General features: G+C 39.4%; 1 protein-coding gene across 6 annotated transcripts in view; it reads left to right on the top strand.

Moving 5' to 3' along the window:
* The window catches only part of tpp2 (tripeptidyl peptidase 2), a 108,702-nt gene that overhangs the window by 27,982 nt on the left and 54,738 nt on the right, over window positions 1–25,982 (top strand). For all 6 annotated transcript variants that reach the window (XR_015757377.1, XR_015757378.1, XM_043691155.2 and 3 more), the window contains exons 8-15: window positions 1,816–1,892; window positions 3,789–3,916; window positions 5,067–5,166; window positions 7,333–7,481; window positions 16,005–16,120; window positions 17,078–17,249; window positions 19,614–19,771; window positions 21,002–21,078. Coding sequence is in view for 4 of the 6 variants with exons in the window: in XM_043691155.2 (XP_043547090.1) it covers window positions 1,816–1,892; window positions 3,789–3,916; window positions 5,067–5,166; window positions 7,333–7,481; window positions 16,005–16,120; window positions 17,078–17,249; window positions 19,614–19,771; window positions 21,002–21,078 (977 nt within the window). In the remaining 2 variants the exon portion in view is untranslated. The remainder of the gene's footprint in view (window positions 1–1,815; window positions 1,893–3,788; window positions 3,917–5,066; window positions 5,167–7,332; window positions 7,482–16,004; window positions 16,121–17,077; window positions 17,250–19,613; window positions 19,772–21,001; window positions 21,079–25,982) is intronic.

Genomic DNA, 25,982 nt, shown 5'->3' with positions numbered 1-25,982 from the left:
GTCCCATATTATGTTCCATCTGCCAGATTTTCTCCCAATCTCTGAACCTATGTATCCTTCTGCAAACTGCTTATGCCTTCTTTACAATGTACTTTCCTACTTACCCTTGTGCTTTCTACAAATTTAGCTAACATGCCTTCACTTCCCTTGTTTACTCTTTTTGTCTAAAATCCTGATAAGAGATGTTATTATTGTACACCTCTTAAGCTGGTTGTTCTTGAAACTGGGTCCCCTGGCTCAGAGGTAGGGACAGTACCATTGCGCCATAAGAGCTAACTCCCCTTGTCTAAGTTGGAATTCACACGACACCAGGTTATAGCCCAACAGGTTTATTTGAAATCACCAACTTTCGGAGTGCTGTTCCTTCGTTAAGTCTTCACCTGATGAAGGACCAGTGCTCCAAACACTTGTGATTTCAAATAAACCTGTTGGACTATAATCAGGTGTCGTATGACTTCTGACTTTGTCCACCTCAGTCCAATACCAGCACCTCCCCTTCATGTCTCTTTTCATCTAGAAATTATTAATCAGCCTGTTAGGAGATTTTATCATACACATCTGAAACAGGTGGGATTTGATCCTTGGTCTACTGATCCAGAGATGGAATATTATCATTGTGCCAGAGATTCTTCTTGTTAGACCTTCCCTTGTCTAAATAATTAATCTTAATTGTAAAAATGCTAAGGGCCTAACTTCACTGGTCACATCCTGTTAATCGGAAATCCTTTTCTGCATGCTCTGTTTTCTGCCAGCCAGCCATTCTTCGATGGATTAAAGTGTGGAATGGGTAGGAGGAATGTTCAGTAATTTCTGTTTCACAGAGATGTCTGTAACTAGGCATCGATATAAAGTAATGGGTAGAAGAATCAGAGGATTGTGAAGGAGGAATTTCTTTTTCCCTTCGAGGGGTAATGGGGCTCTGGATCTCGATGTCTTAGAGCTTGGTTGAGGCAGGAAACTTCATCACATTGAAGAAAACTGAGATATGGATTTGGAAGTGCTGTAGCTTACAACACTGTGGATCAAGAGGGGATAGGTGGGATTATGCTGGATAGCTCCTTTTCAACCAGCATGGCCATGATGTGCCATGTATCTTTCCACATTTCTCCAGAGCAGTATTAAGATTTGGCATCTCATTCAATGGACAGCAACTCTAGCAGTTCAACATTTTCAAAGTTCTGTGCTGAAATATCCAACCAAATTACATTCAAGACGCTACCAATGTCTCAGAATGAATTTCATGAGCTTGTTATATTATTTAAAATTATAAAAGTAAAAATCTTTATAAATTAAGTGGAGTTAGGTTGATATTCTTTCAGGAAAGTCACTTGCAAGTTCACAATTGATTTATTCATTCTTGTTTTATCTTGGAAAATACATAAGAAGGAAAGTTTTACATAACATTCCTATGATCTTTTTTCACAACACCTGATTGCCTTATATAAAACTATTAAGCCTTATACCTATCCTGCCAACAGATAGGAACATAGGAAGGCGAGTAGGCCATTCAGCCCCTCAAGTCTGTTCCTCCATTAAGTGAGATCATGGCTGACTTGTGGCCGAACTCCATTTTCCTGCCTTTGGCCCATATCCCTTACTACCTTTGCTTAACAAAAACAAATTATCTCTCTCAGATTTAAAATTAACAACTGATCTGGCATCCAAACCTCTCCCACCCTTTGTGTGTAGAAGTGCTTCCTAACGTCTCTCCTGAACGGCCCGGCCTTAATTCTCAGACTATGCCCCCTGGTTGTAGAATCCCCAACCAGTAGAAATAGTTTATTTTTATCTACCCTGTCTTCTCATGTCTTCCAGATGATTGAAGCAATAAAATATAAATGTGATCTTGTAAACTACAGCTATGGTGAAGCTACCCATTGGCCCAATTCAGGGTGAGTACCATTGATCAGTGTTTTGCTAATACCAGAATCGAATATATCGAAACATAAATCAGTGCAATGACATGCAAGTCCTTACTGTGGAATCAAATTTGACAGACAGTGGGTTTGGATCGTTCCTGGAAAATGAAAACAAATTACCATTAAGGTGATGCCATGAGATTTATTTTAACCAGTGATGGTAGAATGCTAGATGTTACGAGATGGTCCTCCATTACTTAGAATGGACATTGATTTACATCAATCAAACAGCACCAACCACTAGACATCTTCATGAACATTTATTTCAGGATCAGCAACAAAAAAAAAACTATGGAGTGGTTGGTGGGATTTGAAACAAAAACTGAAAATGCTGGAAATACTCCTGTAGAGTAAAATCATAGAATCATGGAATCCCTACACTGTGGAAATAGGCCATTTGGCCCAACAAATCCACCCCTCTGAAGAGTATTCCCACCCAGACCCATTCCCCAACCTTATTACTTTACATTTCTCCTGATTAATGCACCTAACCTACACATTCCTGAACATGGCCAATTCATCTAACCTGCAGATCTTGGATTGTGGGACGAGACCAGAGCACCTGGACGAAACACACACAGACACTGGGAGAATGTGCAAACTCCACACACAGTCGCCCGAGGCTGGAATTGAACCCTGATCCCTGGCACTATGACGCAGCAGGGCTCACTATTGAGACACCATGCCGCCCATAAATCACTTGTGATGTTACAACATACTTGTCAAACATGACAATCAGAATATTAAGGTTTAATCCATTGACACATAAGTATTTAGGAAATCTTGAATTATACACAGCTACTAGAAGTAAACTAGAAACCTTGTATTTCAGTGCTGTGCTTTGTGATGAATCTGCTGAGGAATTGGTTGTGATAGATCCATGGATGATGACGGTAATATGAGTTATTGAGAATTAAAATATGTGCAGATCAATTGGTAGGTACTTGGCTGACATATATTCCACAACAGTCTATGGTAGGAGGTTAAGGGGTGACCTTATAGATGTTTATAAAATCATGAAGGGCATTGATAAAATGAATAGCAAGACTCTTTTCCTTAGGATAGGAGAGTTCATTTCTATAGGGCATGTTTTTTATGGTGAAAAAAGAAAAAGTGTAAAAAAAAGAGCATCTTTTTTACACAGAGAGTGGTTCATATGTGGAATGAACTGCCAGAGGAAGTGGTGGAGGCAGCTACAGTTGCAACATTTAAAAGACATTTGGATAAGTTCATGAATACAAAAGGTTTGGAGGGATATGTACTGAATGCTGGCAAATGGGACTAGTTTGGTTTGGGAACACGGTCGGTGAGGACTAGTTAGACTGAAGGATCTGATTCCATGCTGTATGACTTACTGACTGTGATCAGGGTCTGTGGACTGCAAAAGTGGAGTGAAAGAGCAGAAAATAAGAAATCACTGTGATTGAATCAGGAAGGACCTCTTGTGTAAAAAAAAACCTTCACAACCCTCTGAAAGTACAAAATTGAGATCTTGTCACCATAGTCCCAACAGGCACACAATTGGATATGGAAACCAGAGCTTAATTTGGATTATTCAGTGAAATAAAGACCAGAGTGCTTGTGATTGTGAAGTTTTGGTGATTGTCAATAACTCTGAGGAGGAGTTAATGAGAGAGACAAAACAGAGGGGATTATCTAGTTGAAGAGAATTTAAAGTTAATTCTGTAATAAAGTTCAACAAACTTTGCAACTGGATTTGTCCTGAAAAATGCTTGTACGTAAGACTTTAAACAAAAGGAAGACTTGAGGGTTTTGAAGAGAGACTTAGAAGTTTAATTGTTAGAGTGGTCAGTCCCAGAGCTGGAAATGATTCTCCTGAAATTTGTTTTATTCAATTGACTCTTTCAGATGCATTTGTGAAGTAATCAATGAAGCAGTATTGAAGCACAACATTATTTATGTATCAAGTGCAGGCAATAATGGACCTTGCCTTTCCACTGTAGGGTGTCCAGGTGGAACTACATCCAGTGTTATTGGTAAGAACTGGTTTTACTTAACTTCTTTATGACTATATCCAAAGGTATTTTTTAAAAAACCCTTCCACCAATTTTCTCCCCTTTCCAAAAAGGCCAATCCTGAAGTTCCACAGCCGTTACCAGGTGCTTTCTGTACCTCAGTTGGTTTGAACCTGAAATTACTGACCACCTACTTTTTGTATTCATTTGCATATCCATGCTATTGCATCCAGAGTTCCATTCGATTGAATTTTCGACCTTTCATGTATGGTCATTGTATCCCAATATGTATATATCTTGTCAGCGTTGTGTAGATGAATATTGTTTGATTTATGAATCAGCAGTGTTTGTCACAAGGCTAAGAAAAATCATGTAAAAAGCCTGCTCAAAAATAAAATCTCTTTGGTTATCCAACTAGCAATGATTATGAGAAATAAGGCATTGTGCAATGTTGGATTGCATAACTTAATGTTTATTCACTTATATTCTAGTATGACTGATACACTTGTCTGTTGTCAATTTGTTTAATCTATACACTACAATTGTTTTTAAAGGGTAAGTCAGTTATTAATCTGATTTCTCAATGAATATTTAAAAAGATAATAGATATAATCTTCAGCATTGTTCTGAAGTCTTCCTTGACCTGGACCATTTAATTCTGCAGATTGAGAGAACGTATATTGGATGTGGCATACTATGGGAATCACTTTTACTTGCATGTATCAGTAGGTTTGATTGGTCTATTTAGCTTTGAATGTTTTTTATTGTATTACCGTTTTTCCACTATCACTTTTTTTTAATGTAATATCTAGGCAAACCTACATTGAAGGATTACTATTCATTTAGAAACAATATGATTATATAATTTAATAACTTCTCCCAATTTGTGCCAATGACTTAGATCTCAAGTAGTTAACGTTCCACAAAACTATAACTTTGGTAAGAGTTGTTCCACCATTGCATAACATAATTTTCAAATTACAAATTGCCAGAGGCAGTGGTAGAGACTGTTAAAGTTACAATATTTAAAAGACATTTGGACAGTTAATATAGAGTGATATAGACCAAACACAGCCAAAGGGTACTAGTTCAGTTTAGGAAATTAATTTGTATCAACGAGGTGTTTCCATGCTGTCTACCTCAATGACTCGATAATCATATTTAACTACAGGGGTTGGTGCATATGTCTCACCTGACATGATGGTTGCTGAATACTCCTTGCGAGAAAAGTTGCCTGCCAACCAATATACCTGGTCTTCAAGAGGACCTTGGTAAGTAATGTCTGTGTTGGTCAACCTTTTGGCTTTTAAACAAACTTTTATGGTGAATAGCATATCAGTAGCTCTTAATTCTTGAGTAATCATAAGAATAGTGTAATTAATTTAAAAAGATCTTTTTATTTTTCATTTCTCTACCTGACTCTTTTTAGTTTTATTTACCTTGAGCTTGTGTTGTGTACTATTAGTAATAAATACATTAACCTATTTTTATGAAATTCCTTTGTTCTACTTTAATTGAGACAGTAACTCATCATTTTAAATAGCGTCATTTTAAGGCTGTATTTAAAAGTTTTGTATTTGTTTATATTTAAAAGCCATTTGTGTTCAGTCAAAGGAAGTAATTCTAAATATAGGATAAAATAATCCTAATTTTCTTTCTAAGAAGAAATAAGTTCTCAAGGGCTGATGTCAGTTCAAACTTAGTTTTTGAGTGTTTAGGAGTGTTCCTCAAATATCTGCTGTTTTAAAGTGTAACCTAAAACCATGCTGTTAAGAATTTTCTATTAAAGATTGAAGTATGTGTTCTATTAAGCACCTCTGTTAATGATCCAATTGAAATTCATCTGCACTGGGAAAGCTTTTTTGTTGCTTTGATCATGAGATGGGTGTGGCTAGCCAGACCAGCATTTATTGTAGTTTTGCTTTAAATTGAATTAAAGTTTCACCATCTGCCACAGTGGATTCAGACCCATATCCAGGATAATTTGCTTGGGCTTCTGGATTTAGTAAAGTCGCCAAAGTCCCAACAGACCATGAGGCTGCTCTCTTATTAGAGAGAGGTGACTGGTAGTGGTTTAGCCTGAGGTCATAAAACCTCAAGCAAGGGGCAAAGTTCAGCAGGCAGGACCTTCATGGTGACCTCAGATGGTGTGAGAAGTGAACCCATGCTGTTGGTGTCACTCTGTATCACAAACAGCCAGCTGAGCTAACAGGCCCTGTCTGGATTGCCACTCCAATGACATTACCAATATGTTACTGCCTCCCCCATGTTAAAATGTGTTTATTTAAGGAATGCAATCAGAATTTGCTTTCACTTTGGTAACTTTAGAATGTGCAGAGGAGGACCAAGGTGAAGTTAGATATTTTCCAATCAACCAGTTCAGACGTGTTATTGAACCCAAGCCTCCTGGTCCAGAGGTAAGGATGTTACCACTGCACTACAGGAGTCTTACACCAAGGTGAAATTATACTCCATTCAATGCTAAATTTTAGAAATGTGTTATTGCCTCTTCCAGGGGATCCTATACCACTTCATTCAAGGTTACACTGCGGCTTTAGCATTAGGATTTTCAAAATAGACTCCCTCTTCTGGATTAGCTAGATCATAGAAAGTAAAAGAATATTACTTTTAGGGCAAAAGCAGTCTGCAATAAATTTCAGCTCAAAATAAAGGCTTCATGCTCTGATATTACAAGAGTGGATACTTAACAGAAAACTTTCAAAATGAAATTTTGTATTAATAAATGACATGGTACCTTGAGAACTTTCTGTGTCAGCACTGCTCTGAAATTATTCAATTCCTATTGTGGTTAAATTTTATGGTTATAATTTATCTGGTGAACTTCTGATGCTACCAAATTGGCAGGTGAAAGTGTGCCACTAATTAAGGGTCAGATTTCAAGTCTGAAGTGGCCTGAAAATGAGGTTTTCTGTTTTGTGCAATGTTTTGTATTTGCTCATGGATCATGGGCATCAGTGTCAAATCCAGCATTTATCGCCAGTCTGTATTTGCTCTTGAAAACTCACTGTACTGAGTTGCTATCGTCCTTGCAGTGAAGACACTCTGACATCACTGTTAGGCAGAGATCTCCAGGATTTTGACCAGTAATGTTTGAATAAAACAATGATGTAGGTGTGAGATTTCAAAGGGAACTTGCATGTGAAGGGGAATTCATTGTGTCTTATGGGACTTAGCTTTCATAAATTAGGCTGGCTGCTGAAAGAAGTCTTTGAGAGTTATTGCAGGTTATCCTGTAACTGGTACATTACCACTGACACTGTAGGGGAGGGAGTGTTTAAAGCAATGAACATTGGCTGCATTAGGGCTACTGAGAGAATCCTGTATAAGTGGAAATTCTTAAGTGACGACTCAATTTTCCTGCTTGTTCTTAGTCTTTAAAGTGTAGGTTACTAGACTTGTTTAATGTATTCTTTCAGCGCGGATGGAGCTCTGGGAGTGAGTATCAGTGCGCCAGGTGGTGCAATAGCTTCTGTCCCAAACTGGACACTACGTGGAACACAGTTAATGAATGGAACCTCGATGTCTTCTCCAAATGCTTGTGGAGGCATTGCTCTGCTCCTATCAGGTAACAGATAGCTTTGCAATAAATGGCTGAATGATGTGCAGAGATGGAATGTCTTTCTGTCTCAACAAGATTCATCTTGTTGAATCTGTTCACCAGAAGTATGGGACAAACAGTTCCACTGAATGATCATAAATCTGAAACACTAACTCTGTTTCACTGCACAGCTGCTGCCATAACCTGGTTGCTTGTTTAATGAAGTTTGTTAAATCTGTACATTAAAGGATTAAAATCCATTATTAGTCTGAATTAGTATACTAGTCGTCATATTAATAACAAAGCTCATTTAAATGCAGAAGATCTGTCCTTCAGTTCCTGTTAAGATGTTGGTCATATTTCACTCACATTAACATGAGCCTTGCTGGCAAGCCCACTATTTGATGTCCATCCATAAATAGCCTTCAGAAGGCAGTTATGTGCCACAGTCTTGAACAGTTGCAGTCCCAGTCCCATCGGTGTTGGTATGGTTCCATTGCTGTTTAGGAGGGATTTCCAGAGTGTTGATGCGCCAATTGTGGATGAGCAGCCAAGTTAGAATGGTGTGTGGCAGAAGGGAATTTCCCCATTGTGGTGCTGTCATGAATCTGTCTGCATTTGCCCCATCTAATTCATAGAGACTACAGCTTGGAAACAAACAAAAACAGAAAGTACTAGGGAACGTCAGCAGGTCTGGCAGCATCTACGGGGAGAAAAAGCAGAGTTAATGTTACAAGTCTGGTGACCTCTCCTCAGAACTGAGAGCAGTTCGAAGAAGGTTATAATGATGTTGACCCATTCTCTGAAGTGATTCAAATCATATTCAGGTTAAATGTGTACGGTCAGTATTTGATGCCTATCTCCTGCACTTCAACTCTCACCTCTACTTCAACCATCTCCTCGCCCATCACTCAACTGGCATCCACATCCAGAGGATCGTTAGCCATTTCTGTCACCTGTAGCAGGATACCACCACCAGGCACACAATCCCTTCCCCTCCCTCGTCAGCTTTCTGCGAGGACCGTTCTCTCCGTTAAAATCTTGTCCACTCCTCTTCTTCCATTCTTAACAGGACTCCCCAACCCCCATGGCACCTTCCCGTGCAATTGCAGAAGCTGTAACACCTATCTGTTTACCTCTTGCCACCTCACTATCCAAGGTTCCAGACGCACTTCCAGTTAATGATTTATCTGCAATGCATTCAATTTAGTGTACTGTATTCTCTGCTTACAGTGTGGTCTCTACATCGGAAGACAAAACAGACTGGTTGAATGTTTTGCAAAGCACTTACGTTTTGTAAAAATGATCATGAGCTTCCAGTTTTGACACATCCGCATGTTTCCTGGGCAACATCTCACCACAAGCTGGTAGAACAACACCTCATCTTCCACTATGGGACCTTACAGTCTTCAGGATTCAACATCGAGTTTAACAATTTTAGAGCATGACCATCTCCTTTCTGTCGATTAACTGTCACCCAGGCCTGTCATGAAATGTGTCACTTTCTGCGCAGCCAACCCATTTTCAACTACCTGTAGCCCCCAATATCACATAACTAGCTTATCTTCAACGTTGGTTTACTTTCAGCAGTCACTTTGTCCACCTGTCTTTTATTCTTTCTCTCTCTGGACTCCATCTCTACTTACCCATTCATTTTTGTCCCTCCTCTCGCACACCCTCTGGTGCACTCTTTCTGTCTGTGTATGTCTCTGTCTGTCTCTCGCATGCTCGGGCTCTCTCTCTTTCTCTCTCTCTGTCTGTTTTTCTACAGTCCTGTCTGCAGCATAAATGCCACCTTTCCAAGCAGCTATCAGTTTGGAAGAAGGGTCACTGGACTCAAAACGTTAACTCTGTTTCTCTCTTCACTGATACTGCCAATTCTGCGGAGTATCTCCAGCAATTCTAGTTCTTGGTTGCTTCAGATTTCCAGCACCCGCAGTTCTTTGTTTTATTTGACAGGGTTGAAAGATGCTTTTGAAGGAGCTTGGCATGTTGTCATAGTGCCTCTCATATATGACATCATTATGCCAATCATAAAGAACCTTTTCGATCATTGGCTTCAGCTGCTGTATTTTGCAGCATACAAGGACGTGTTGGAACCACAACACTAATATTCCTATCAGTGTTGCAAAAGGATAGAATATTTTGCACTTTGTATTGAATTTCCATTTCCTTTAATTATAGCAAAATGCTGTTGATGCTGGAAATTTGAAATAAACACATGGGCTTATTCTTTTGCTTGCTGAGCTGGTGGGTTTGTTTTCAGACATTTCATCACCCTGCTAGGTAACATCAGTGGGCTTCCGGTGAAGCGTTGAAGTTCTGTCCCATTTGCTATTTATGTATCTTGGTTTGTGGTGGTGGGTGATATCATTTCCAGTTCTGTTTCTGAGAGGTTGGTAAATGGGGTCCAAATCAATATGTTTGTTAATGGAGTTCCAGTTTAAATGCCAAGCCTTTAGAAATTCCTGTGTGTGTCTTTGTTTGGCCTGTCTCAAGGTGGATGCATTTTCCCAGTCAAACTGGTGTCCCTCTTCGGCTGTGTATGGATACTAGAGATAATTGATCATGTCTTTTGGTGACTAGTTAGTGCTCATGTATCCTGGTGGCTAGTTTCCTGCCAGTTTGTCTAATGTAATGTTTTTTGCAGTCCTTGCAAGGTAAATCTTCTCCAAGGTCTCACAAACACATAAATTCCTGGAGAAACTCAGCAGGTCTGGCAACATCTCATGTGAGAGAAACAGCATTAATGTTTTGAATCCAGTTTGGACTCTGAAGAAATCAGACTGTTTAGAGTCATATCGGACTCAAAACATTAACTCTTTTCCCTGCACTGATGTTGCCAGATCTGCTGAGTTTCTCCAGCAATTTCTGCATTTGTTTCAAAATGCCTTTGCTTTCATCACATCCCCTGAAATATTTTCAATTCTCAGTTTTTATGGTGTTAAAAATATTACATTCAGCATTCAATAGACAATAGGTGCAGGAGTAGGCCATTCAGCCCTTCGAGCCTGCACCGCCATTCAATATGATCATGGCTGATCATTCCTAATCAGTATCCTGTACCTGCCTTATCTCCATAACCCTTGATTCCACTATCTTTGAGAGCTCTATCCAACTCCTTCTTAAATGAATCCAGAGAGTGGGCCTCCACTGCCCTCTGGGGCAGAGCATTCCACACAGCCACCACTCTCTGGGTGAAGAAGTTTCTCCTCATCTCTGTCCTAAATGGTCTACCCCGTATTTTTAAGCTGTGTCCTCTGGTTCGGCACTCACCCATCAGTGGAAATATGTTTCCTACTGCCAGAGTGTCCAATCCTTTAATAATCTTATATGTCTCAATCAGATCCCCTCTAAATCTTCGAAACTCAAGGGTATACAAGCCCAGTCGCTTCAGTCTTTCAGTGTAAGGTAATCCTGCCATTCCAGGAATTGACCTCGTGAACCTACGCTGCACTCCCTCAATAGCCAGAATGTCTTTTCTCAAATTTGGAGACCAGAACTGCACACAGTACTCCAGGTGTGGTCTCACCAGGGCCCTGTACAGCTGCAGAAACACCTCTTTGCTTCTATACTCAATTCCTCTTGTTATGAAGGCCAGCATGCTATTAGCCTTCTTCACTACCTGCTGTACATGCATGCTTGCCTTCATTGACTGGTGTACAAGAACACCCAGATCTCTCTGTACTGCCCCTTTACATAAATTGATTCCATTGAGGTAGTAGTCTGCCTTCCTGTTCTTGCTACCAAAGTGGATAACCATACATTTATCCACATTAAACTGCATCTGCCATGCATCTGCCCACTCACCTAACTTGTCCAGGTCACCCTGTAATCTCCTAACATCGTCATCACTTTTCACCCTGCCACCCAGCTTTGTATCATCAGCAAATTTGCTAATGTTATTGCTGATACCATCTTCTATATCATTAACATATATTGTAAAAAGCTGTGGTCCCAGCACAGATCCCTGCGGTACCCCACTGGTCACTGCCTGCCATTCCGAAATGGAGCCATTTATCACTACCCTTTGTTTCCTATTAGCCAACCAATTTTCAATCCAATCTAGTACTTTGCCCCCAATACCATGCAACCTAATTTTACTCACTAACCTCCTGTGTGGGACTTTATCAAAAGCTTTCTGAAAGTCCAGGTACACTACATCTACTGGATTTCCCTCGTCCAACTTCATAGTTACATCCTCAAAAAATTCAAGAAGATTAGTCAAGTATGATTTCCCCTTCATAAATCCATCCTGACTCTGTCCTATCCTGTTACTACTATCCAGATGTGCAGTAATTTCATCCTTTATAATAGACTCCAGCATCTTCCCCACCACTGAGGTCAGACTAACTGGTCTATAATTACCTGCTTTCTCTCGCCCACCTTTCTTAGAAAGTGGTATAACATTAGCCACCCTCCAATCCTCAGGAACCGACCCCGAATCTATTGAACTCTGGAAAATAATCACCAACGCATCCACGATTTCCCGAGCCACCTCCTTCAGTACCCTGGGATGCAGACCATCAGACCCCGGAGACTTATCAACCTTCAGACCTAACAGCCTCTCCAACACCAAATCCTGGCAAATATAAATTCCCTTCAGTTCAGGTCCTTCAGCCACTATTACCTCAGGGAGATTGCTTGTGTCTTCCCAAGTGAACACAGATCTGAAGTACCAATTTAATTCCTCTGCCATTTCTTTGTTCTCTGTAATATATTCCTCTGTTTCTGTCTTCAAGGGCCCAATTTTTGTCCTAACCATTTTTTTGCCTTGCACATACCTAAAAAAGCTTTTACTATCCTCCTTAATATTCTTGGCCAGTTTACCTTCGTACCTCATTTTTCCTCTGCGTATTTCCTTCTTAGTAATCCTCTGTTGCTCTTTAAAAGCTTCCCAGTCCTCAGTTTTCCCACTTATCTTAGCTATGTTATACTTTTTCCCTTTTAACTTTATATGTTTCTTTACTTCCCTCGTCAGCCACGGCCACCCATGCCTCCTCCTGGGATCTTTCTTCCTTTTAGGAATGAACTGATCCTGCAACTTCTGCATTATACACAGAAATATCTGCCATTGTTCCTCCACGGTCATCCCTGCTAAGGTATTGCACCATTCAACTTTGGCCAGCTCCTCCCTCATACCTCCATAATTCCCTTTATTCAACAAAAGTACTGTCACTTCCGACTGTACCCTCTCCCTCTCAAATTGCAGATTGAAGCTTATTGTATTATGGTCACTACTTCCCAATGGCTCCTTCACTTCGATGTCTCTGACCAATTCTGGTTCGTTACACAATACCAGATCCAGAATTGCCTTCTCCCTGGTCGGCTCCAGCACCAGCTGCTCTAAGAATCCATCTCTGAGGCACTCCACAAAGTCTCTTTCTTGTGGCCCAATACCATCCTGATTCTCCCAGTCTACCTGCATGTTAAAATCCCCCATAACAACTGTAGTGACATCTTTGCGACAGGCCAATTTCAGTTCCTGATTTAACTTACATCCGACATCCAGACTACTGTTTGGGGGCCTGTAGATGACTCCCAAGAGGGTCTTTTTACCCTTAGTATTTCGAAGCTCTATCCACACTGACTCTACATCTCCTGACTCTAGGTCCCCCCGCGCAAGGGACTGAATATCGTCCCTTACCAACAAGGCCACCCCACCCCCTCTGCCCGTCAGTCTGTCCTTACGATAACATTCACAAAGTGCACTTATTGTTTGGTGCATTTCCAAATAACGCACTCTAAAATGAACTGGTGAATGGAAAGGCCTATGGAAAGTTTTTTATGAGCCACCTGCCCAAGTGTTTTACCTTGGGAACTCTGAAATTCCTTTTGTTTTTTTTTACTGAGCAGAGTTTTAATTTATTTACTGAAGTGCAATTTGGATATTCTTTTTGAATGTATAATAGTCACCTTGTTAAGTTGTACGTGATTATGCTAGGAATGGAATACTGTGCAATAACCTTCAGTATCAGTCACTGCAAGTCAAGCTAATCACTCACGATCATTCCATTTTCACTAACTGCTATATTTTTCCCAAACTCTGTTTTGTTTCTAACATACTTCATTTTGCTATTATTTCTGTTTTCAGTCTCTCTTTTCAAGCATCTCCAGTCTGTTGTTTTTGTCTTTTACATACAATGAAAATAGTTAAATGAATCATGATCTACATTTTCAGTTTTGTAGTGTGTTATTTCTTCTTGTTTCCTGCAACCACTTACAGTCAGCCAGGCCATCCTGCTTCATCTGTGAATTTAACCTTGTATATTTCCATGGCCGCATCTCTAAATGTAATGTGAACATCTCTGCTGATATGGGATTTGCTTTCCCGTGTTCTGATGACATCTTGCTTTACCTAATTTTTGGAAATGTCTCCTTGTGCCTCTCTGTCAGTTTTGCTCTCCCTTTTTCCATCCACAAAACTCATCTCTTAAATGAAGCCTTTGAGTACCCTTCCTCATTACTTTCCCTGAGTAGCTTGTTATTTTCCAAATGCCTTCTCTGAAGAGCTTTGAAATTATATTAATGTTAATGGTCCTATACAAATAGAAGATATATTGGGGTTTTGTGTTCAGGGTCATGTTGTGTGGACTAGATCTGGAGTTAAGGTGAGATTTCAGAGGTGTAATTTGATTTGATTTATTGTTGTCACATGTAAGTACAGTGAAAAGCTCTGTTTTGTGAGCATTACAGGCAGATCATAGCAAACAAGGACATACAGAGCATAGGGTGCCTAGACAGAGCGAGGCGTACAAGGTTATGGCTGCACAGGAGGCGCACAAAGCAAGACCAACATTAGATTTGAAATTAGAGAGGTTCCTTTAGCAGTCTAATAACGGCAGGGAAGAAGCTGTTCTTGAGTGTGTTGGTGCGTGTGTTCGAGCCTGTGCATCATCTGCCTAACCAAAGAGGTTGGAAGAGAGTATTACTGGGTTTGGGAGGGGTCTTTGGTGATGTTGGCAGCCTTTCCATGGCAATGAGATGTGTAGATGGAGTATAAAAGGTGTAATAACTCATTTTTTGAAATCCATAGAACACTTCAAATTTATTTTTAGTATTGGATAATTTAGTTTTATTTAACATGATATTTATCCTAATTCACCATGTAATGTTGACTGGTCAACTTTGATATAAATAGAAGACAAATATTTTGAGCCATATTTCAAAAGTGGAACTATCACCTTTAGACCGCAGTGTGCTCACAAAGTAAATTTAGCTAAGTAATTCCATTCATCCAAATCCATCTGACTATAGGACACTGAATGAGTTATTTGCAAAATATATTGTTGGTCAGATCATGTGTTTTTACTGAATTGCTCTAATGATTTCCTTGTATCTCACCAACAATACTCTATGTGATCTGACTATATTATGGCCTCTCTTCACCTGTACATTACTGTCCCCTTATGGTTTAACTTTCTATTTGCAAAAATCAACAATGTGTACTGATGTAGTGAAATTAACTTGATAAAACTTCCCAAAATGACTCACAGGAGACTTATGAAGCAAAATTTAGACAAATCGCTACAAAAGGCACTATTGGAAGGCATGACCAATAGCTTGGTCACACCAGTGGACTTCAGGAAACATCTTGGATAGAGAGAGAGGTTTAGAAAGAGAATTCCAGAGCTCAGAATCAAGGTAAACCCAGAAATGGTAGAGCAATTAAAATGGAAGGTACTTAAGATTGTAGGGTCGGGACAATGGCAGAGCCAGGGTGAGACATGGAGCAAGGATAAGGATTTTTAAAAAATCAACAAGTTGCTTTAGTGGGGACCAGCACAACTTACTGATGTCAGAGGTGATAAGTGAATAGGATTTAGTGCAAATAAAGATTTGGGCAGCAGAGTTTTGCATCACTTCAAGTTAACGGAGAGTACATTGTGAGATACCAGCCTGCAGGGCATTGGAGTAGTTAAATTTAGAGGCAACAAAGACAAAGTGAGGGTTTCAACTGGAACTGAGCTGTGATGGTGGTGAAATCAGGCCATTTTGTGGAGGTGGCTCTAGACATTCTTTGTGATGGCATGAATATGTGTTGTGAAACTCAGCTTGGGATCAAAGTTGTGACAATCTACAGTTCTGTCAGATAGTTGCTAAGGAAAGAAATGAAGTTAGTAGCTCAGGGTGTTTGGAGGGGCAAGCCGTCAGTCTTCCCAAAGAAATTGAAAAAAAAATGTGGCATCTATGGAGAGGGAAATTGTTTCAGATTTCAGGCATCCACAGCATATTGCTTTTTAATTCATTATTTCTCATATTTACTTCTTTCCTTTATAATGTACAATCCATACTTTGCTTATGTTTGGGTAGTTACAAATTAATATAGTATAATTGGATCCAAGTGTTGAACATTAAAAAGGGAATCACTTGGCCTGCTATAAATAGCAGCAGACTGGAGTTGGTCTTAAAGTTTAAGGTGATAGCTGTTGGTATTGCATATGTCAGCAAATAGATGCTCAAGAAAGTGTGTAAAGATCTGTATACTGCTTCACCCCCCCTTCATCGTCTGGCCTCCTGGCAAGTAATATGTTTTACTTTTTTGCTTAGGTCTTAAGATTAATGGTGTTCATTACACAGTTCATTTCATTCGACGGGCTCTTGAAAACACAGCCCTGAAAGTTGATGATATTGAAGTATTTGCACAAGGGCATGGTGTAATTCAGGTCAGTTTTAAACATTCTTTAAATTGGCTTATTGCTTTGGGATAATATGGAGAAGGTTAAATTACCTGTCAAAAGGATATTAACCACTTTAAGTTCTTTCTAAAACCTCACAGACTTGATGAGGCACAGTTTAGTGCAACATAATATTTTGTGTCCTTTTTGACAGAATTGTACCATTCCACAATTTAACCATCTGTTTCTATGACTCATTTCAATTCCATTACAATTCCATATTTTAAATCATTTCATCAACTGATATTATCTAGCCTAATTTTTTTCTCTTGGATATTAGTTCAATTACTCTAAAATGTATGAATGGAAAACGATAGAGCTCAAAACTCGCTAACAGAGATCAAATAATGAAACAAGTAATTTTGATCCAGCTAGTCTGTACTGACATTTATGTTCTATGTGAGAAAATACTTCTAAGCACTTTTGTCCACCCTATTTCTATAATCCCTAAATTCATCTTTCTGAATCTTCAAAATCCAATATAACATTCATTGTTGACATGGAATCTTGGCTCAGTGGGAAGGACTGGCTATTATTTCCTTGGCAGGCACAATGGGTCGGTTTGTTTCCAGTGTTTTGTTTTGACCGTGAAGGCTGCAGTTACTCAGATGGTTTCTGTGTCTTCAAGTTTGTGATCACTCATCAATTTGATGTTTGGTACGTTTTACCATAGTCTATCTTAGATGAAATACCTTTGCAATGTTATAACCATACATCATTATAATACAGAATAGAATTGTGCGTGGTTCCTGAAAGTTTGGGTCTGGCCCTTCAAAATTTTGCAAGAGCTTTAATCTGGTATGGGAGGCCCTGCTCACATTCCCATTTCTTCCAAATCGCAGAATTGTGCCATTGCTGTTCAAAGTATTGTTGGTAAGATTACCTAACATCCGACTAGTTTAATAAAGTACCTAGCCTAATATAGGAAACTTACTTCCTTGTTAGATTGATAAAGCTTATGAATACCTCATTCAAAATTCATCCATGAGTAGCAGTAATTTGGGATTCAGCATTGCTGTTGGAAACCAACGTGGGATCTACCTCCGTGATCCTGCCCATCTGGTTTCACCTTCTGATCATGGAGTTGGCATAGAACCTCTCTTTCCAGAAAATGCAGGTAAGAGTCTCCAATTGTGCATAATTTTGTGTATGTTGGTATCCAGTTTGTACTAATGGTATCATCTGAAAGCTTCCACAGGAATGTCGATGTGCATCCTGAACTATGAGATAACTGTGGGATTTTGCAATTACTGAACATGTATTGGTTAAAATGATTTACCCACTGTTTGAGGATATTTTGAATTGCATGTGCATGAAGAAAGTTTGGCTTTAGATCAAGTACGCTTCTCTTTAGAAGGCTGCACTGAATGTTCAGACTGCTATATTGAAAATACTAGGGAGGGAGAATTTCAAGAATAGCAAAAAAATCGTCATTGCAAAGACATAAATATATAAAAAGAACTAAGTAGTGAATGAGAAAGTGACGTGAAATGACATGATGAGATAAATATGGTGCAAAAAAGGTGGAAAAATAATGTGCAAAAAAATGAAAATAATGAAAGCTTCAAAACATTTTGATACTGAGGAAAAACTACTGTAATCGCATAATGAAATCTACATGGATTAAAAATTGAATATAATTTATTGCTCCAGTTAAGGAATTCTGAATATCAAATAATGTTCCTGTGACTATGTGTTCAGGGATGAGCATAAATAATCCTTTGTGGGCAATCTGGTCATGGATAGGAGAATGGATCTTTATTTGGAGAAAAGATATCTATGTCTTTATAGAATTCAGTTCATGGAGATTATAGAAAAACGAATTATCCATCTGAATTTAAATAGATTTTGTCTTTCTCAGAAGAGTTTGTAGACAACTGTAATTTTACAGTAGCTGGGTAGAATTTAAAAAGAGGAATTCAGTTTCCTGCATTTTGAGAGACTATTATTCCCTTGAGATATTCTAGTCTTGTTGAGGTAGTAATAGATTCAGTGCTTAGCTAGGAAGCCAAAACAAACATAACAAAAAAAACTTTAAAGCAAATGATGAAATTAGTAGTATAATTTTGGGGTTTAGGATAGGGGGTTAATAGGGGTTAGGTGATATTGTAAACTTGATGATGCAAACCACAATTGAAGGTTGTCATTTCAAGAAAAATGAAAAGGGCTTTGAATTATAAACTTGTACGGCTGGGGATTTTGTCTGGTCTGGTAAATTAGATTAGATTACTTAGTGTGGAAACAGGCCCTCCTCTGTAATGTTCAAGTCTTTACAAAGAATATATAATTACATTGAATAATTACATTGAAAACTTTGTAAAATATTATAAAAAGTGATTTTAGCATGATTTCTTTATAATATTGCAGGTGTCATATCAATTTTTGTGTCAGATTTGCATTTACTGCATATAAAAGCAAAATTGTCAATTGATACATCCTGCATAACAAACACTAGCATCATCTATTTATTGAACTATTACATTTTATACTGATGGGACACGACTTCACATCAACAGCAGAATAATATCTTGCTTGCTAGAACAAGTTCTTAAAAGCAGGGTATCGTAGGATTGTACATCACCTTGTGCATTACCACTGGAGATCCAGTAGTGTGTGCAGAAGCACTCTAGCGTACGTCAGATCTATCACACTTCAGATGTTTGAGTTACAAGTTTATAACTCCTTGAAAGTGGAGTCACAGGTAGATAGGATAGTGAAAAAGATGTTTGGTGTGCTTTCCTTTATTGGTCAGAGTATCGAGTGCAGGAATTAGGAGGTCAAGTTGTGGCTGTACGAGACATTGGTTAGGCCACTGTTGGAATATTGCATGCAATTCTGGTCTCCTCCCTATCGGAAAGATTTTGTGAAACCTGAAAGGGTTCAGAAAAGATTTACATAGATGTTGTCTGGGTTGGAGTGTTTGAGCGGTAGGGAGAGATTGAATAGGCTGGTTCTGTTTTCCCTGGAGCATTGCAGGCTGAGGGGTGTTTTATAGAGATTTGTAAAATCTTGAGGGGCATGGATAGAATAAATGGACAAAGTATTTTTTCCCTGGGGTGGGGGAATCCAGAACTAGAGGGCATAGGTTTAGAGTGAGAGGGGAAAGATGAGATCTAAGGGGCAACTTTTTCACTCAGAGTGGTGTGTGTATGGAATGAGCTGCCAGAGGAAGTGGTGGAGGCTGGTACAATTGCAACATTTAAAAGGCACCTGGATGGGTATATTAAAAGGAAGGGTTTGGAGGGATATGGACTGGGTGCTGACAGGTGGAACTAGGTTGGGTTGGGATATCTGGTTGGCATGGATGAGTTGGACCGAAGGATCTGTTTCCGTACTGTACATCTCTGACTCTATGTTAATAAAAACACAAGCTGCAAACAAATGCAGCAATATGCATTTTTTAACAAACTTGTAGTTAAATGGAAATTGCAGCACAGTGATTTAATTTTTTGACTTTTTCAAATTTTCATTTTTTTGATAGAAAACTCTGAACGAATATCTCTGCAGCTTCACTTAGCATTAACATGCAGTGCTTCATGGATTCAGTGCCCCAGTCACTTGGAATTGATGAATCAATGTAGACATATAACTGTACGAGTGGATCCACGTGGCCTTCGTGAAGGCGTACATTTTACTGAGGTATCTTAGACTAAATCATCCTTTTATTTAGTAAATATACAGAGTATACCTTTGTTCAAAAGCCTGTTTCTGCTTGGCATTTCCAAAAAAGGAATAGTCTTTGAGAAGTTGGAGCTCAGCAATGCACAAGGGTAGACGGGCTGGCTTCCTGTCATAAACAGAGAGAATTGGATTATCTACCTATCGTATACACCGTTATCAATGTCAGGAGAGAAGAAAATCCGAACGTACAGCAGATCTGTACAACACATTTTACACTCTTGCGAAAAGTCAAGGTTGCAATTAAAAACCAAAAGAACTCTGGATGCTATAAATCAGAAACAAAAATGGAAATTGCTGGAAAAGCTTCGCAGATCTGGCAGCACCTATGGAGAGAAATCAGGGTTAACATTTCGAGTCACAGAGATGTACAGCATGGAAACAGACCCTTCGTTCCAACACGTCCATGCTGACCAGATATCCTATCCTAACTTAGTCTCATTTGCCAGCACCTAGCCCGTATCCCTCCAAACCCTTCCTATTCATATACCCATCCAGATGTCGTTTAAATGTTGTAGTTGTACCAGCCTCCAGCAATTTCTCTGGCAGCTCATTCTGTGCATGCACCACCCTCTGTGTGATAAAGGTGCCCCTTAGGTACCTTATAAATCTTTCCCCTCCCATTCTAAACCTATGACCTCTAGTTCTGGACTCACCCACCCCAAGGAGTCGTGATGTTAATTCTGATTTCTCTCCACAGAGAGCTTTTCCAGCAATGTCTATTTTTGTAACACAGTTGCAACATTGTTTTCATGCAAGAAATTATTGTTAAAAGCTTTGCTACAAAGCAGTTATAAATGTATTTAGTCTTTTGCAAGTGCCACTTTATTGGATCATCAAGACCTTAATTTTGCTTTATGCAGTTTTATCTAGTTTTGTTTGACATGTCAGCCAGAAAAGTAAAATAAATTTTGCACTGTACAGTTATGTAATTCAAAATAAAATTAGAAATGATTCATCGTGCAGATAAACAAAAAATGAGAAATCCTGTTTCCACAATGCATGTTGAAAGCATTTGTTACTGTATATATACTGTGCTCCTTATGTGAAATGCATACTATATTCTAATTAGCTTCAACATTGCTTATGTCTAACATTGAAAACGTAAAAGCAGTGGTATAATGCTCTGTTATTGGATCAGGCATGATTTGGTTATTTTGAAGAAGTGATTACTTTATTCATTTATTGCAGATTTGTGGATATGATATCACAGCTCCTAATGCAGGCCCTTTATTTAGACTTCCAGTAACGATCACGGTACCAATAAGGTTAGTCAGCCTGATTAGCACTTGATTTATTTTTCACTATGATCTTGAAATATTTTCCACTCTCTTCTTGAAATTGAACTCATGAGCTTCTGACTTGGAGAGAATATTGCTTGTAAATTACAGCTCGCACAGAGACGCGATTAATTTAATGCTTGGTTTCTAAGCTGCAACCAGAAACTGATGAATACGTTCTCATCTGAAAAGTTCCCTGCCAATCAAACCAGTGGTACCTGTCATGAATTGATGGGCGGCTTTAAATACCTTTTCTCATTGAGTCCTGCATCATGCAATCTGTATTATTCTGCTCCAGCTATTCTGCCAGTATGTGTAATCCAGTTTGTGTGAGAGATTTACATTAACATCTATCTGCCAGGGTTTTAAAATGGGAAGCCAGATCAAATGTGTTAGAATAGGACTCAGTTCGAAAGACAGGGCAGTTAGAACAAGCAAGTAGAGTGTATGAGATAGATGAGGGTTTGATTGAGATGCTCGAGGAGAGGAGACAATGAAGATTGAGCAAATGAAGGAAAGTAGCTTCCCAACAAATGGAAACCATAAGAACTGCAGATGCTGTAAATCAGAAACAAAAGCAGAAGTTGCTGAAAAAGCTCAGCAGGTCAGTGAAGAAAAATCTGAATTTAGCAAACAGGATTAAGGAACATCCCAAAGCCTTTTATTCTTATGTATGGAGCAAGAGGATAACTAGAGAAAAGGTTGGCCCACTCGAGGATAAAGGAGGAAAGTTATGTGTGGAGTCAGAGAATATGGGTGAGATTCTTAATGAGTCCTTAGCATTGGTATTCACCGAGGAGATGGACATGTCAGATGTTGAGGTTAGTGATAGAAGTTTGTTTACTCTAGGTCAAGTCGGTATAAGGACGGAGGAAGTGTTGGGTATTCTAAAAGGTGTTAAGGTGGACAAGTCCCCAGGTCTTTTGGGATCTATCCCAGGTTACTGAAAGAAGTGAGAGAGGAAATAGCTGGGGTCTTAACAGGTATCTTTGCAGCATTCTTGAACAAGGGTGAGGTCCCAGATGACTGGAGGATTGCTAATGTCCCCTTGTTTAAGAGAAGCAGGGATAATCCAGGTAATTTGACCAGTGAGCCTGATGTCAGTGATAGTAAGTTTTTGTCTGTTTTAAAACCTGGTAGTCAACCTCATTAACTTAATCCAGGTAATTTTCACTGTACACTTACTGAAACAAATTGCAAAGTTATGGTCTGGGCTGCAAGCTTAAGAATGTTTTGAGTGGCCTGGCCTAGCCCATAACAAAAGTGAGGGAGGAAAGGTTTAAGGGAGGTATGCGTGGAAAGTTCTTTACACAGAGGATGGTGGGTGCCTGGAACACGTTGCCAGCGGAGGTGGTAGAGGTGAGCACGATAGAGTCATTTAAGATTTATCCAGACAGATACATGAATGGGTAGTGGCAGAGGGATACAAATCCTTAGAAAATAGGCAACAGGTTTAGATAGAGGATTGGGATCGGTACAGGCTTGGAGGGTCGAAGGGCCTGTTCCATTGCTGTAATTTTCTTTGTTCTTTTCTTTGTAACATTTCAGAACTTCTCAGGAAGGGTCACTGGACCTGAAATGTAACGTTCTGTTTTTGTTCCCAACAAATGGCTGCCTTGCAAGCTTTCTTGGGCAAGGAATGAGCTTAGACAAATGTTTGCAGGATTCCATGGCACTCAGCAACTAAAAGGACCATTGTCTTTCTGTTTGATGGTATCAAACTTGAATATTGCTGAAAAGAAAGGTACATTGCCAAAACTTTTCATAAGAAGCTGGGAGTAGATGTAGGCTATTTAGCTCTTTGATCTTGCTCCACCATTCTAGGCCATGGCTGATCATCTACCTTAGAGCAAATTCCCACGCTAGCTCCATATCCCATGATGTCATTTGTAACTAGAAATCTATCAGGCTCTGGCTGAAACATATTTAATGACTGAGCATCCACAGCCTTGTGGGCTGGAGAATTCCAAAGATTTACCATCCTCCGAGTCAAGTGGTTCCTCCTCACCTCAGTCCTTAATGGCTTGTCTTTTGTTCTGAGACTGTGTCCGTGGTTTTCTATCCCACAGCCAATGAAAACATCCTTCTTCATCGACTCTCTGCCTGTCCCTTTCAGAATTTTATAACTTTCTGTGATGTGCCTCATTCTTCTTAATTTGGGAGATTATAACACTTGCAGTTTTCCCTCACAGAATAGTCCCATCAGCCCAGGAATCAATCTGGTGAAACTATGCTATGCTCCCTCTATGCAGCTATGTCCCTCAAAGAAAGGGGTCAGAACCTCTCTCAATGCAGTTCCTGATATAGTCTCACCAGTGTCCTATACAAATAAAGCAAGACCTCTTTGGTTCCATGCTCATCTCCTTTTGCTTTCAGTGACTTATCAACAAGTCGCTTTGAGCATCAATACTTTCCAGTCTCTCACCATTGAAGTTATGCTGTGTGTCTCAGTTCTTCTGACCAAAGATGATTACTTCTAGTGTATCCATAATATCTGCCATGCTCTTGCTTAATCACTCAGCCAGTCTAAATCCCCTCATAGCCTCTTTGCATCATAGAAATGAGATAGGAGGAGGCTGTTCAACCCTTGAGCCTGCTCCACTGCTCAATATGATTATAGCTGATCATTGAGCTCCATACTCTCATCTTACACCCACCCCTCAATATTCCTTGATTCCTTTAGATGCAAGAGCTGTATCTACCTCCTTGAAAACACACAATGATTGCCCTCAACCACTTTCTGTGGTAGTGAATACCACAGGCTAACCACTCTTTGGGTGAATAAATTTCTCCACATTCAGTCGTAAAAGGCTTACCTCTTATCCTTAAACTATAACCTCTGGTTCTGGAATCCCTCACCAACAGCAGCATCCTTCCTGCATCTAATGTGCCTAGTTCTGTTAGAATGTTATAGGTTTCTGAGATTCCTCCACCATCACCGCACTCCCCATTCCTCTAATCTCCAGTGAATACCATCCTAGCTGACTGAATCAGTCTAGCCATCTCAGGAATTAATTTGGCAAACTTTCACTGCACTCCCTCTGTAGATAGGGAGACCAAAACTTCTCACAATATCCTAGGTGTAGCCTCACCAATGCCATGTGTAATCCTTCTGAAAATTCACATTCCCATCAAAGTTTGTATCATTCTCACACTTGGGGACAGTACAATTGGCCCCCCTGTTCAAGCCATTGATTTATGTTAGGAAGAGCCAAGGCCCTAATCCTCTCAGTTCCCCACTCGGCACAGCTTACCAACCTGCAAATGATCTATTTATCCCTAGTCTCTGCATTCTGCTGTGAACCAGCCACAAACAATGCTCGAGTGTTACGTCCAATGTCATGCACTTTAATTTCCTTTATTAGTTTCCTGTATGATATTTTACCAAAGGCATTCTCAAAATCCAAATACACCATATCTGCTGACTCCCCATCATCGATTCTGCTAGTACCATCCTCAATGAAAGCTGTATCAGGTTTGTTAAGCATGATTTCTCCTTCATAATTCTATGTCCAATCAGATAATTATTTTCTAAGTATCTAGTAATAACGTTCTTTATAATAGATTCTGATGTTTTCCCTACCGTAAGCATTAGGCTAACAGATCTGTAGTCCAATTTTCTCTCTCCTTCCTCTCATAAACACGGTGGTTGTATCTGTAGCCTTACGATCTGCCATGTCTGTCTTTTCCTATTAGAAATTCTTTTGTCTCTGCCTGTCATGGCCCCATATTTATCATCTTTTCCATTTTACATACCTCCAGAAGCTGTCTTTTATGTTTCTGACTCTTTTAGATTCCTATTCAATTCTCACTTTCCCTTTCAATTTTTGTTCTTCCTTTTGCTGAATTCTAAAATTCTGAGATTTATAACATTTTGTTGGCTCCTTTATAAATCTTCTTTTGACCTAATGGTATCTTTAACTTCCCTTAGAACAGTACAATACAAGAACGGGCCCTTCGGCCCACAATGTTAGTGACAGCTCTCTTGTTTTTTAAGTTAGGTTTTTTTTGTCTTCAAGGAATCTGTTTGCTTTTTTTTTTGAAAACCAAGCATTAGTTCTTCAAACTCTAGCTATTTTCTATCTCTGACAATTTAATGTATTTTTCCAGTCTGCCATAGCCAGCTTCCACCACCTCCCTTCATGGTTTTCCCTGTTTAAATCTAAGATCTTGTTTGATTTATTTAGTCAGTTTCTGGGCCCTAAGGCATACATACCTGGCACCACACAGGCTCTGAAATTAACACATGATGTTACTCAATTGGACTGTCGGCAGCATCTTGGTAGTGAAAACTGTGATTCGAGTTGCATTTGCTATTCCACCTTTCCTGGATTCTCCATCTATCCTCCAATACCCCAACTACAAAAAGCCCATGATTCTTTTCTCTGTTTCTCCCCCTTTCTCCCCTGCTGACAGTAAGTTACATTTGTCCACTAACCTCCTGTCAAACCCTAACCCAATTTGTCTGTTCCCAATAACTATGATCTCATCCCCTAACTGCCATCATTCTGCATTTTCTCTAAACTTCCTACTCTCCAAACTTCCTACTCTCCCTGAGCTGTTCTGTTCTATGAAGTTAACTCCTGCACTTTTGATCCACCCATACCCAATTCTTGAACACTCTGCTGGCATACCTGGCTCTGAGGTTTATTGGCTCTCATTGTTTTAGCACCCTCTCACCTTTTTTTAAAGAAGTGCCATTTATCAGAACCTCCTAAAAAAAGCTCACACTTGTCCCATTTTTCCAGTCTGGCTTACTACCCTACCTTTCAGATTACTCTGCTCCAGTTCTTTCATCTCCCTTCCATCCTGCAGACAATACCCACAATATGCATGTAATTTTCTTTTTATATAATTTAGATGCAGATTCACACTATGAATTGCTTTGTAAC

This window comes from Chiloscyllium plagiosum, unplaced genomic scaffold (genome assembly GCF_037043375.1).
Source record: "Chiloscyllium plagiosum isolate Xiang-an unplaced genomic scaffold, Cpla_swu_hap1 HiC_scaffold_6, whole genome shotgun sequence".
NCBI lineage: Eukaryota > Metazoa > Chordata > Chondrichthyes > Orectolobiformes > Hemiscylliidae > Chiloscyllium > Chiloscyllium plagiosum.
This window is presented reverse-complemented; position numbering and strand designations above follow the sequence as displayed.